At 34.4% G+C, this 13051-nt stretch overlaps 2 protein-coding genes across 2 annotated transcripts; both read right to left on the reverse strand.

The window, feature by feature from the left end:
• Positions 1–368: 368 nt before the first annotated feature.
• LOC125821106 (indole-3-acetic acid-amido synthetase GH3.6-like) lies at positions 369–5910 on the reverse strand. The gene is made up of 4 exons (XM_049500518.1): positions 5719–5910; positions 2312–2613; positions 1041–1966; positions 369–961 (listed from the first exon to the last, which is right to left on the reverse strand). Exons 1-4 carry the CDS (start codon positions 5908–5910, stop codon positions 369–371), a joined length of 2013 nt encoding a protein of 670 aa, XP_049356475.1.
• Positions 5911–10683: 4773 nt separating this feature from the next.
• LOC125821325 (indole-3-acetic acid-amido synthetase GH3.6-like) lies at positions 10684–12806 on the reverse strand. The gene is made up of 3 exons (XM_049500737.1): positions 12667–12806; positions 11370–12400; positions 10684–11273 (listed from the first exon to the last, which is right to left on the reverse strand). Exons 1-3 carry the CDS (start codon positions 12804–12806, stop codon positions 10684–10686), a joined length of 1761 nt encoding a protein of 586 aa, XP_049356694.1.
• Between the last annotated feature and the right edge of the window lie 245 nt (positions 12807–13051).

Below are 13051 nucleotides of genomic sequence, written 5' to 3' on the forward strand. Positions count from 1 at the left end.
ACGATGTAAACGATACAATCTATGCCAACATTGAATTCACCAAAACAACACAATATAATACATCATGTGTGACATTCTTTAACAACGTAAACGATACAATCTATGCCGAAATTGAATTCACCAAAACAACACAATATGATAGATTATGAAACGATATGTAACAACCATTTAGTTTCAACCAACACTTCAATTCATGATTTTGTTCCATTGCATGCTTCTAGGAACCCATTTCGGACACACGGACCGAAGTAGCTCAACACAACGATCAAACTTTTATTTAGGTATGTAATATATCGAGCGTAACCCTATTGGTGAAAATTCTGCCTCTGCCACTGTAACTGCATGTACAGTAAGTATCCATGGATAGTTCAATTCGTGTTGTTCCATTGCTTTCTTCCAGGAACCCATTTCGGACACACGGGACTGAAGTAGCTCGACACAACCCTCGAATTCAATAGCTCAACATGTGGTGCAAATTTAACGCACCGTGGCGTCTTGTATTGGTTAATGGAAGCCCCTAATAAGCTAGTACAACAATAGTCCATGAGTTTGTCAAAAGTACCTGTTTCCACTATCCTGATTTCAAGAGGCCCAATGGATTTGTCAGACGTACGACCCTGGCGGTAGACGCTGTTGAGAGATTCTTCAATGGCGAGGCAACACTCTTCAAGGACTGAAGGAGGAATCGGGGAAGAGGCGTTGACGTTTAGCTCCCAGAACAGGACATAATGACCTGGAATAGTAGCAGTATCGACATAGCTGGTGTAGTCCATTACACGTGCATCAAATGGCATCAGATTGTTTGCTGCATTTTTCACTGCATTTTGTAGCTCAATTTCATTAGTCTTATCAGAATCGATGCTCAAGATCACATTTTCCCGGCGTATAAAGTTGAATTGAGGCGCGTTGTTCTTGTATCCAGCAACCCGAAGCACATCACCCACTCTGTATCTATACAGTCCTGAAAGGATACATCCAAGAAAATCTAAACATTAGCAGACATATAAAAAAGAACATTTCATTTGGCAATTGAAAATTACCAGAATATGTGGTAACAACGAGCTCGTACTCCTGGCCAATCTTGACATCAACCAAATCGACCAATTGTTGTTCGTCTTTCTCATTAAACGGTGTGTGAATGGAGATAGAATCGATGACTTCATTGCTCCTGTGAATTGGTAAGAACTCGAAATAGGCTACGATGGGAATGAGTGTGTAAGATACTTCACTGGGCTTACAAAGGGGGTTCAAGTTGATCCCAAAGAAACATTCTGAGGAAGCATACGCAATACTGACAAGAGGGAGGCTATTGCAGTAATAATCGAGCATTGGTAAATATTGAGACATGGCTCCAGTCACGACTACGTCCACGTATGTGGTATTAGGCCACAGCCTAGTGACGATCCCTTCCCATGAATCCTTGCTGCATTCAGCCTCGATGAAATCAGCCAACTCCGAGTCTGGTTTGAGGATTTTCATCACAGCCTCTCTTACTGAAGGATCAGTAATTTTGTTGTTAATGGTTCCTGTTCGGATATCGTTACATAGTAGAGACCAGTGATCCTCCAAGAATCGCATAGCACGGATGAAGGCGTATGCAAAAATAGAGCCAACACGGATGACTTCTCTGTTTTGGCAGAGGCCACAAAGCATTTGGGAGTACATGCTTTGGTAAGAGTCTAGGCAGAGAATGGATTCAATTGGACTCGTATAGGGCGACACATGACTATTGCTGTTTTTGAAATGACTACTCTTGTAGACACTAGTTAAAATAGGACGAGCTAATAATCCTCCGGGGGTCTTGGCTTCAGACTTTATGAACATGAAATACATTCCTTTGCCATTTCCCAAATCTGGAAAAAATTGGCTCACCACAGACATCATAAGGCCGTAAAGTTGGTGTCTCCTCCCGTTCTCTTCCTCTGTTGTTGGTATCAATTTTCTCTCCCCTCCCGACGTCCCAGAACTGCACATTAAAATGCAAATATTAGGAATCATGCAAGAGCCACAAAACCATAATGTGATACTCCCGTTGTTTCACTTTATGTGATACTTCTTCCTTATTAGTCCGTTACAAAATGAATGACAACTTTCCATATTCACAAACAATTCCACTTTAGACTTCTCATTGTACTCTTAATGACAAAATGTCAACGACATGTTTAAAACAACAAGTTCCAAGATGCTTCGTAACTTTTATCAAACATCAGCTGTCAAATACCATCATATAAATCAAAACTGATAGAGGGAATACTAATCTATTAAGATAAGTATGGTCATTTTTCATCTGAAAAGTAAAAAAGGGAGTGACCTTGTAAAGAATTCAGATATGGGCTGGGAGCATAGGATTGGAGATCTATCGCCATTAGCTATACGGTTGATATCGGACTGAATATCTTCGTACGTGATGATAGGCACGACTTTCTTGAATGTTTCTCTATCAGTATGACCATTGAGATTAAGGCGTTGCAAGTACTCAACGTTGGCATTTCGAATGAGGATTTCATGAAGAACTCTCTCTTGTACCTCATCAACATTACTAGTCACCTCTTCAATAAACTCAAGATTCTTCTTGTTTTCCTCTGTCATGCTTCCTTCTATATTGAATAAAGACTTGTAATTGTATCGATCACATTAGCACCTTACGGACTTCTATACGTGAACCCGAATTTAGTCTGGCCCCAATACAGGTACCAGACACCAGATAGGAAACCAAAAAATAGAGTTTGTGCACAAAAAGAGATTAAGCTGATCATTGTGATAACTTGCTATCAAAGATCATGTCAAGTAAATTTTTTGCATCAACTCAAGGATGGCGATCTCAAGTACTAGTAATTAGGTTCAATATTGAATATCCATATCATGGTCCAGTAAATTAGCGACTCAACTAAGATAGATTCAATATCGATAACAACAGAGGCAAATCTAAAATTTGAATTGTGTGTGTTAGATTCTAGTTCATGATTCTTATCACAACTCATTCGATTTACTATGTCCGCAATCAATTGCTTGTGCTTACTTTCAACTCATATACGAGGTCCGAGCTAAAGCTACCTAGTTCACATAAACCCATAAGTCACACTCTAAAAATTACTCCCTCCGTTTCATTTTATATGGCACCATCTAACTTGACACAATGTTTAAGGAAAAAAGGAAAACTCTTGAAATTTATGGTCTAAGATAATCCATATTTGTGTGATTGTTTTATTAAGCATAATAGAAGAATCTTAAAGTTAAATTGTTTCAAATTATACTAAGATGACTTTTTTTTGAGACAGACTAAAAAAGATAGGTGTCACATAAAATGAGACAGTGAGAGTAAATAATAAAATAAAAGCTAAATTCAAGATCTCTTTCTATCTGTCCAAGTCTTGATAGACAGAGTTAGCAGATCCAAACTGGCTTGAACAACACGAATATAAAATAATTTTTTTTAAGAAGAAAAAAGTTAAAAACAGGCTTATATTTCAACAATAACATATATACCATGTAATTTCACGAGTAGAATAAGAGATAGAATATACGCAGACCTTATTCTACCTTCTTCATATCAAATAAAGCATATCAAAAGAAGATCTAAGAAGAAATAATAAATATAATGTACCTAAACACAGAGTTCATATCAAATAAAGCATATCAAAAGCAGATCTAAGAAGAAATAATAAATATAATGTACCTAAACACAGAGTTCACCACTGATCTTCAAATAATGCTGTAGATTTCAAGTTAACAACAAAAATAAACTGAGGATTAGTAGTAATTTTTATGTTTAACTAAGAAATAAGTAAAGAGATTTAGCAGGAAACTCTCTAATGGTTTTGCATTAAACAACTTTTTTTTCTTCTTTGCAATGAAGTGGTTGGTGAAGATGTTATTATATAAGTTTTTCTTGCAACGTGGACTACGACTAAAACATCCACATCTCATTGATTTTTTTAAAAATTATCTTTAATTTCAATGTATTATTTTTAGTCTAATGCATATTGCATTTTGTATTAAAAAATTATCTTTAATTTCAATGTATTATATTAAAAAAACAGTCTAATGCATATTGCATTTTGTATTAATAAGATACGAGGAATGATGGTAAGTAACATAGACGTACAATCTAATATAATGTAAGTATCAATAATTGATTCGAATTCATGATCTATAGATTATACAAAGGTGATTTTACCGTCACTTCAATATTGCAACAACAACATATCTTCCACACGTGAGATTATCTTCCACCCAAGTAAAAGCATATAAAAAAATTAAGTAAAACAAATATAGTAACGAAAAAGTTATGTCCAGAACAATAAATTAAGAAGTAAATAATACCACACCGACAAAAAATATTGATAGAAACAGTAGGTGCACCGCTAAAGGAAAAAAAAATATAATTATGTAAGTGCACCATTAAACAAAAGAAGGAAAATATGTAAAATAATGATCTTGTCTTCTGGTTCAACATGTAACAAAGTGGGCGATCACCGTTTAGTCTTCAGCATAAATTTCACAAATAATATTATACAATCATATATTTATATAAAAGAGAACCTTATGCCTGCCTATGTGGCGCTACCACAAATCAGAATTCCCTTTTAATTTATTTTCCAAAACTAGCCTTCCCTTTTCATGAAAAGTTGTGACTTTTATGAAGTGTTGTGACTTTAATGAAGAGTTGCGACTTTTATGAAAAGTTGTGACTTTTATGAAATGTTGCGACTTTAATGAAGAGTTGCGACTTTTATGAAAAGTTGTGACTTTTATGAAGAGTTGCGACTTTAATGAAGAGTAGCGACTTTTATGAAAAGTTTTGACTTTTATGAAAGGTTGTGACCTTTCTGAAGGGTTGCAACTTTTCCAAATAGTTGTAGCCTTGCTGATAAGGCACCATAAACATTTGTTCACACTACTCTTTGTTGTCTATAAATAGAGAGATTTCTTCTCATTTTAAAACAACGAAAATTTTGAACCTCTTCTTCTTCTTCACAATTAAATATTTGTGTACTTTGCTCATGTTGAGTGGCTTACTGACACCATTGCTTATGTTACAGATCATGATATGTATTTTTACAGTCATTAATTTATGCTTATGTTATTAAGAATAAATTATAAGATGTAATAATTTTCATTTTCCTTTACATTATTAATGTTTGTTACTACGTAATCTTGTATGTAAGATAATAGAGTGTTTTAATTTTAATGATTTGGTAGATTTTATAATTCTGTGATATTAAATACCCGCGCAAAGCGCGGATAATTTTACTAGTTTTAATATAATCTAATAAGTTGATTATTTTTGTTAGTTAATTAGTTCAAACAAAAATCATTCTCTTTATAATTTGAAAAGTTGCTTGAACTCATTTATTAAGCCATAGGAGATTTTAAAGGCATATTTCCGTATTTACGAGCCAGTTTTTAGAAATTATACGATTTTTTTGGTTTTTAGTGTGTATAAGTCCATTGATTTGGCGCCTCAGAGCACCCAAAAATTTTTTCTGAAAAAACTTTATGAGGACCTCCGTAATGAGTTGGGGAAGCATTACGTATAGTTCGACCACTTTTTTCAGGCGTATTTTTGCATTTACGAGCCAACTTTTAGGAATTACACATTTTTCTTGATTTTTCGTGTGTATTAGTCCATGAATCTGGCACCTCAGAACACTCCAAAAAGTTTTCTTAAAAAACTTTATGAGGACCTCTGTAATAAGTTGAGAAAACATTACGTACAGTCCCATCATTTTTTTCAGGCATATTTTCACATTTACGAGCAGATTTTTGAGAATTATGCAACTTTCTTTGTTTTTCGTATGTATTAGCCCATAGATCTAGCGCCTCAGAAGCACCCAATTTTCTTTTCTGAAAAAACATTTTGAGGACCTCGGTAATGAGTTGGAGAAGCATTACGTACAATCCCACCATTTTATTCGGACATAATTTTGCATTTACGAGCCAACTTTAAGGAATTACACGATATTTATTTTATTTGGATTGGTTTTTTGGTTTTTCGGATTGGTTTTGGATTAATAAATTAATGTTTTTGGTTTGGTTTCGGATTTTAAAAAATAAAACCCGAAAAACCAAAAAACCAAATTATATATATATATATATATAGGTTTAGAATTAAGTTGGAATTAACTACTTTTTTCCCTTTTTGGTTATTGCCTTTCATGATGATTACATTTATATTTTATGTTTGAACATCTATAATAGGTATACTTATAAGTATTGTGTTTTAAGTTTTACTTATGATTTATATTAGAAAGAATATTTAAAGGATTTAATATTATTACTTTGGTTATGTTATTAATTAATGACATAACCGAATAACCAAACCGAAAAAAGCCGAACCGAATAGAGAAAAAATCAAACCAAACCAAATTTATTTTGGATCGAATTGAGTTACACTTTTACAAAACCAAAAACCGAAAAATCCAAACCGAAAAACCAAATGCACACCTCTAGTATTAGCCCACGAATCAGGCACCTCGGAACACCCAAAAGAATTTTCTAAAAAACTTTATGAGGACCTCGGTAATGAGTTGGGGAAACATTACGTACAGTCCCACTATTTAAGGAAAGAAGGAAAACTCTTGAAATTTATGGTCTAAGATGATCCATATTTGTGTGATTGTTTTATTAAGGATAATAGAAGAATCTTAAAGTTAAATTGTTTCAAATTATACTAAGATGGTTTTTTTTTTAGACGGACTAAAAAAAATAGGTGTCACATAAAATGGAACAGCGGGAGTAAATAATAAAATAAAAGCTAAATTCAAGATCTCTTTCTATCTGTCCAAGTTTTGATAGACAGAGTTAGCAGATCCAAACTGGCCTGAACAACACAAATATAAATTAATTTTTTTTAAGAAAAAAAAAAGTTAAAAACAGGCTTATATTTCAACAATAACATATATACCATGTAATTTCACGAGTAAAATAAGTGGTAGAATAGACGCAAACCTTATTCTACCTTCTTAATATCAAATAAAGCATTCTAAAGCAAATCTTAGAAGAAATAATAAATATAATGTACCTAAACACAGAGTTCACCACTGATCTTCAAATAATACTGTAGATTTCAAGTTAACAACAAAATTTAATTGAGAATTAGTAGTAATTTTTGTTTTTAACTAAGAATTAAGTAAAGAGATTTACCAGGAAACTCTCTAATGGTTTTGTATTAAACAACTTTTTTTTTCTTTGCAATGAAGTGATTGGTAAAGATGTTATTATTATGTTTTTCTTGCAACGTGGACTAAGACTAAAACATCCACATCTCATTGATTTTTTAAAAAAATTATCTTTAATTTCAATATATTAATATTAAAAAAACAGTTCGATGCATATAGCATTCTGAGTTAGTAAGATATGAGGAATGATTGTATGTAACATAGACAATCTAATCTAATGCGAGTATTAATAATTGATTTTACGGTTTGAATTCATGACCTGTAGATTACACGGAAGCAACTTTACTGTCACTCCAATACTGCAACAACAACATATCTTCCACGCGTGGATTATCTTCCACCCAAGTAAAAGCATATCAAAAAAATTATATAAAACAAATATTGTAGCGAAAAAGTCATGTCCAAAACAATAAATTAAGAAGTAAATAATACCATACCGACAAAAAATAAATAACAAATAATACTAAAATTGATGAATGAAACAGTAGGTGCACCGCTAAAGGAAAAAAAAAATATAATAATATAAGTGCACCATTAAACAAAAGAAGGAAAATATGTATTAGGTGAAAAATGATCTGATCTTCTGGTTCAACATGTAACAAAGTGCACCACCCCCCATTTAGTTTTTTTGTAGCATAAATTTCAGCAAATAATATTATACAATTTTAATATTGTCTAATAAGTTGATTGTTTTTGTTAGTTAATTAGTTCAAACAGAAATCATTCTCTTTATAATTTGAAAAATTGCTTGAACTCATTTATTAAGCCATAGGAGATTTTTAAGGCATATTTTCGTATTTACGAGTTAACTTTTAAGAATTACGCAATTCTTTTGGTTTTTAGTGTGTATAAGCTCATTGATCTAACACCTCAGAGCACCCACATTTTTTTTCTGAAAAAAACTTTATGAGGACCTTCGTAATGAGTTGGGGAAGCATTACGTACAGTTCGACCACTTTTTTCAAGCGTATTTTTGCATTTATGAGCCAACTTTTAGGAATTATGCGTTTTTCTTGATTTTTCATGTGTATTAATTAGCCCATGGATCTAGCGCCTCAGAACACCCAAAAACAATTTCTAAAAAAAATTATGAGGACCTCCGCAATTAGTTGTAGAAGCATTACGTAAAGTCCCACCATTTTTTTCAGGCATTATTTTGCATTTACGAGCCAACTTTTAAAAATTACGCGACTTTCTTGGTTTTTGTGTGTATTAGCCCATTGATCTGGCGCCTCGGAGCACCAAAATCTTTTCCTAAAAAAACTTTATGAGACCTCTGTAATGAGCTAGGAAAGCATTATGTACAGTCCCACTATTTTGTAGCTCGAATTCATTAGTTTTATCTAAATCGATGCTCAAGATCACATTTTCCCTGCGTATAAAGTTGAATTGAGGAGCGTTGTTCTTGTATCCAGCAACCCGAAGCACATGACCTACTCTCTATCTATACAGTCCTGAAAGGATACATCCAAGCATTAGCATACATGTTGGAAAGATATATGGAAAAAAAGACTGTGTCAAAAAACATTTCATTTGGCAATGAAAATTACCAGAATACGTGGTAACAACAAGCTCGTACTCCTGGCCAATCTTGACATCAACCAAATCGACCAATTGTTGTTCGTCTTTCTCATTAAGTGGTGTGGGAATGGAGATAGAATCGATGAATTCATTGCTCCTGTGAATTGGTAAGAACTCGAAATAGTCCAATGCAAGTACCAGACACTGAATGGGAAACCAAAAAATGCATATGATGTACATATCTTTTGCATCATGTCAAGGGCGACGATCTCAAGTTCTAGTAATTATGGTCCGCTAAATTAGCAACTTGACTAAGATAGATTCAATAGTCAATACTGATAACAACATAGACAAATCTAAGATTTCAAATTCGTATGCTAGATTCTAGTTAAAATTCTAATCACAACTCATTTGATTTAATGTGTTCAAAATAAACAAGGTCCGAGCGAAAGCTACTTAGTTAAGATAAACCCATAAGTCACACTCTAAAAATTAAAAAAACAAAAGCGAAGTTCAAGATCTCTTTCTATCTGTCTAAGTCTTGATAGACAGAATTAGCATATCCAAACTGGCTTAAACAAAACGATTAGAAAAAATAAAAAAAATCAATTAAAAACAGGCTTATAATTCAACAACAACAAAAATGACATAGCCAGTGTAATTCCACAAGTAGAATAAGAGGATAGATTATACACAGACTTTAATACCTTCTTCATATCAAAGCATATCTAAAAAGAAATAACAAGACATAAAGGGATTAGATTCCATCAGTTGGTTAAATTAATTTGGAAAAACAAAAAACAATGTACCTAAACACAGATTTCACCGCTGGTCTTCAAATAATGCTGCAAATTTCAAGTCAACAACAAAATTTAATTGAGAATTAGTAGTAATTTTTATTTTTAACTAAGATATAAGCAAAAAGATTTACCAAGAAACTCTCTTTTTAAACTGTTGGGAAAGAGGTTTTGCTTTATTTTTTTTTATTTTGTTTTTTCTTGCAACGTGTACTACGAGGAAAACATGCACACCTCGTGTAGTCACTTGGATAAATATCTTGTAGAAATTAGATATTTTCTTATAGATGTACGAGATAATTAGATATTTGTAGTCCAGATTCTTAGTATCTAGAAACATCCCTACATGATTATAAATACGGTGGCATTAGACATTTGTATTCAACTCAAAACAAAGACATTTCAAAGCATTCAAGAATTGTTCCAAAATCTTTTCTCTGTTCTAGCTTCCTCATCTTTTAGTTGAATTTTCCGATCTTAGTTAATGATCTTGGGCTACCAAAAGGTGTTCCGATTTATACTTTACTTCTGCTATTCTTTACAAGTATTAGTGATCGCTTTAACGGTCCAAATTCATGACCTATAAGTCACAAAAGCAATTTTACTCATATCCTCTCACACCTTCTTACCGGAACATCTGTGAATTTCCTCTTCATCTCAGTCTCATCTCCCTCATTTTGTCTGTCACAAAGGTCACTCTTACCTTATTCCGAATAACTTTGCTTCTAATCCAATCTCACCTAGTAATATTCCCACACATCAAAACTAACAATCATACTAACCATGTAACAACCTATCGTCTACATGTGGGGTTTGAGAGGATGGTGTATATGCAGTCTTTATCTCTACCTTATGAAGGTATAGATGTTGTTTTTGACATATAGATCTTCGACTCAAGTAAAGCATATCATAGAATACATTAAGAAACGTTATATGATATAGTATGATAAATTAAGAAACGTTATGTAAAAACCATCCAATATCTTCAACAGTTCATTTCATGTATTACATTGCTTGCTTCCAGGAACCCATTTCGGACACATGGGACCGAAGTAGCACAAAACGGCAATCAAACTATTATTTAGGTATATAATATATAGTAGTAGATCACGAACGTAACCCTGTTGATGAAAATTCTGCCTCTGCCACTGTCACTGCCTGTGAAGTAAGTATCCACGGATAGTTCAATTGGTGTTGTTCCATTGCTTACTTCCAGGAACCCATTTAGGACACACGGGACTGAAGTAGCTTGACACGACCCTTGAATTTAATAGTTCGACGAGCGGTGCAAATTTAACGCACCTTGGCGTCTTGTATTGGCTGATGGAAGCACCTAAGCTAGTACAGCAATAGTCCATGAGCTTGTCAAAAGTACCTGTTTCCACTATCCTGATTTCAAGAGGCCCAATGGATTTGTCAGATGTACGACCCTGGCGGTAGACGCTATCGAGAGATTCTTCAATGGTGAGGCAACAATCTTGAAGGATTGAAGGAGGAATGGTGGCAGAGGCGTTGATGCTTAGCTCCCAAAACAGGACATAATGGCCTGGAATGGTAGCAGTATCCGCATAGCTGGTGTAATCGACTACACGTGCATCGAATGGCATCAGATTGTTTGCTGCATTATTCACTGCAATTTGTAGATCAAAGTCATTAGTTTTATCAAAATCGATGCTCAAGATCACATTTTCTCGGCGTATAAAGTTGAATTGAGGCGCGTTGTTCTTGTATCCAGCAACCCGAAGCACATCACCCACCCTGTATCTATACAGTCCTGAAAGGATACATCCAAGCATTAGCAGACATGTTGGAAAGATATATGGAAAAAAAGAATGTGTCAAAAAACATTTCATTTGGCAATGAAAATTACCAGAATATGTGGTAACAATGAGCTCGTACTCCTGGCCAATCTTGACATCAACCAAATCGATCAATTGTTGTTCGTCTTTCTCATTAAGCGGTGTGGGAATGGAGATAGAATCGATGAATTCATTGCTCCTGTGAATCGGTAAGAACTCGAAATAGCCCATGGTGGGAATGAGAGTGTAAGATACTTCACTGGGCTTACAAAGGGGGTTCAGGTTGATCCCAAAGAAACATTCGGAGGAAGCATACTTAGTACTAACGAGAGGGAGGCTATTGCAGTAATAATCGAGCATTGGTATATACTGAGACATGGCTCCAGTCACTACTAAGTCCACGTACTTGGTATTAGGCCATAGCCTAGTGATGATCCCTTGCCATGAATCCTTGCTGCATTCAGCCTCGATGAAATCAGCCAACTCCGAGTCTGGTTTGAGGATTTCCATCACAGCGTCTATCACTTTAGGATCAGTAATTTTGTTGTTAATGGTTCCTGTTCGGATATCGTTACATAGTAGAGACCAGTGATCCTCCAAGAATCGCATGGCACGGATGAAGGCAGATGCAAACACTGAGCCAACATGAACGACTACTCTATTATGGCAGAGGCCACAAAGCATTTGGGAGTACATGCTTTGGTAAGAGTCTAGGCAGAGAATGGCTTCAATTGGACTCGTGTATTGCGACACATGATTATAGCTGCTGCTGAAATGACTATTCTTGTAAAAACTAGTTAAATAAGTACGAGCTAATAATCCTCCGGGGGTTTTGGCTTCAGACTTTATGAACATTAAATACATTCCTTTTCCCTGTCCCAAATCTGGAAAAAATTGGCTCACCACAAACATCATAAGGCAGTAAAGCTGTGATCTCCTCCCGTACTCTTCCTCTATTGTTGGTATCAATTTTCTCTCCCCTCCCGACGTCCCAGAACTGGACATTAAAATGCAAATAATAGGATCATGAAAGAACCACAAAACCATAATGTGATACTCCCATTGTTTCACTTTATGTGATACTTCTTCCTTATTAGTCCGTTACAAAATGAATGACAACTTTCCATATTCACAAAACAATTTAACTTTAAAATTTTCATTCTACTCTTAAAGACATGCTTCTATATTCACAAAAATGTCAACGACATATTTAAAACAACAAGTTCCAAGAATCTTTGTAACTTTCATGAGACATCAGCTGTCAAATACCATCATATAAAACGAAACTGAATCGAGAGAATAGTAATGTATTAAGTTAAGTATGGTCATTTTTCATCTAAAAAGTAAAAAAAGGAGGGACCTTGTAAAGAATTCAGATTAAGGCGTTGCAAGTACTCAACGTTGGCATTTCGAGTGAGGATTTCATGAAGAACTCTCGTTTGGACTTCATCAACATTGGTAGTCACCTCTTCAATAAACTCAAGGTTCTTCTTGTTTTCCTCAGCCATGTTTCTTTCCATGTTTTATAAGGACCTGTAAATGTATTACATTAGCGGTTTACGGTCTTCTCTGCGTAAATTCAAATTTAGTCTGGCCCCAATGAAGGTATCAGACACCGGATAGGAAATCAAAAATAGAGTTTGTGCATAAAAAGAGATTAAGCTGATCATTGTGATAACTAGCAATCAAAGAGCATGTGATGCAAAATTCTTGCATCAAGTCAAGGATGGCGATCTCAAGTGCTAGTAATTAG

Source organism: Solanum verrucosum, unplaced genomic scaffold, assembly GCF_900185275.1.
Source record: "Solanum verrucosum unplaced genomic scaffold, falcon-dt-bn FXZP01000222.1, whole genome shotgun sequence".
Taxonomy (NCBI): domain Eukaryota; kingdom Viridiplantae; phylum Streptophyta; class Magnoliopsida; order Solanales; family Solanaceae; genus Solanum; species Solanum verrucosum.

Bases quoted from the DNA above. Each gene is read 5' to 3' on its own strand.
- LOC125821106 (XM_049500518.1), bottom strand. From the start codon at position 5,910: ATGGTGGGATTGTACGTAATGCTTCTCCAACTCATTACCGAGGTCCTC. The intron at 1,967-2,311 runs GTCACTCCCTTT...TTTAATGTGCAG, and splicing joins ATATCTGAATTCTTTACAAG to TTCTGGGACGTCGGGAGGGG. The intron at 962-1,040 runs GTAATTTTCAAT...GTATCCTTTCAG, and splicing joins CGTTGTTACCACATATTCTG to GACTGTATAGATACAGAGTG.
- LOC125821325 (XM_049500737.1), bottom strand. From the start codon at position 12,806: ATGGCTGAGGAAAACAAGAAGAACCTTGAGTTTATTGAAGAGGTGACT. The intron at 12,401-12,666 runs TTTACAAGGTCC...ATTCATTTTGTA, and splicing joins CAACGCCTTAATCTGAATTC to ACGGACTAATAAGGAAGAAG. The intron at 11,274-11,369 runs GTAATTTTCATT...GTATCCTTTCAG, and splicing joins CATTGTTACCACATATTCTG to GACTGTATAGATACAGGGTG.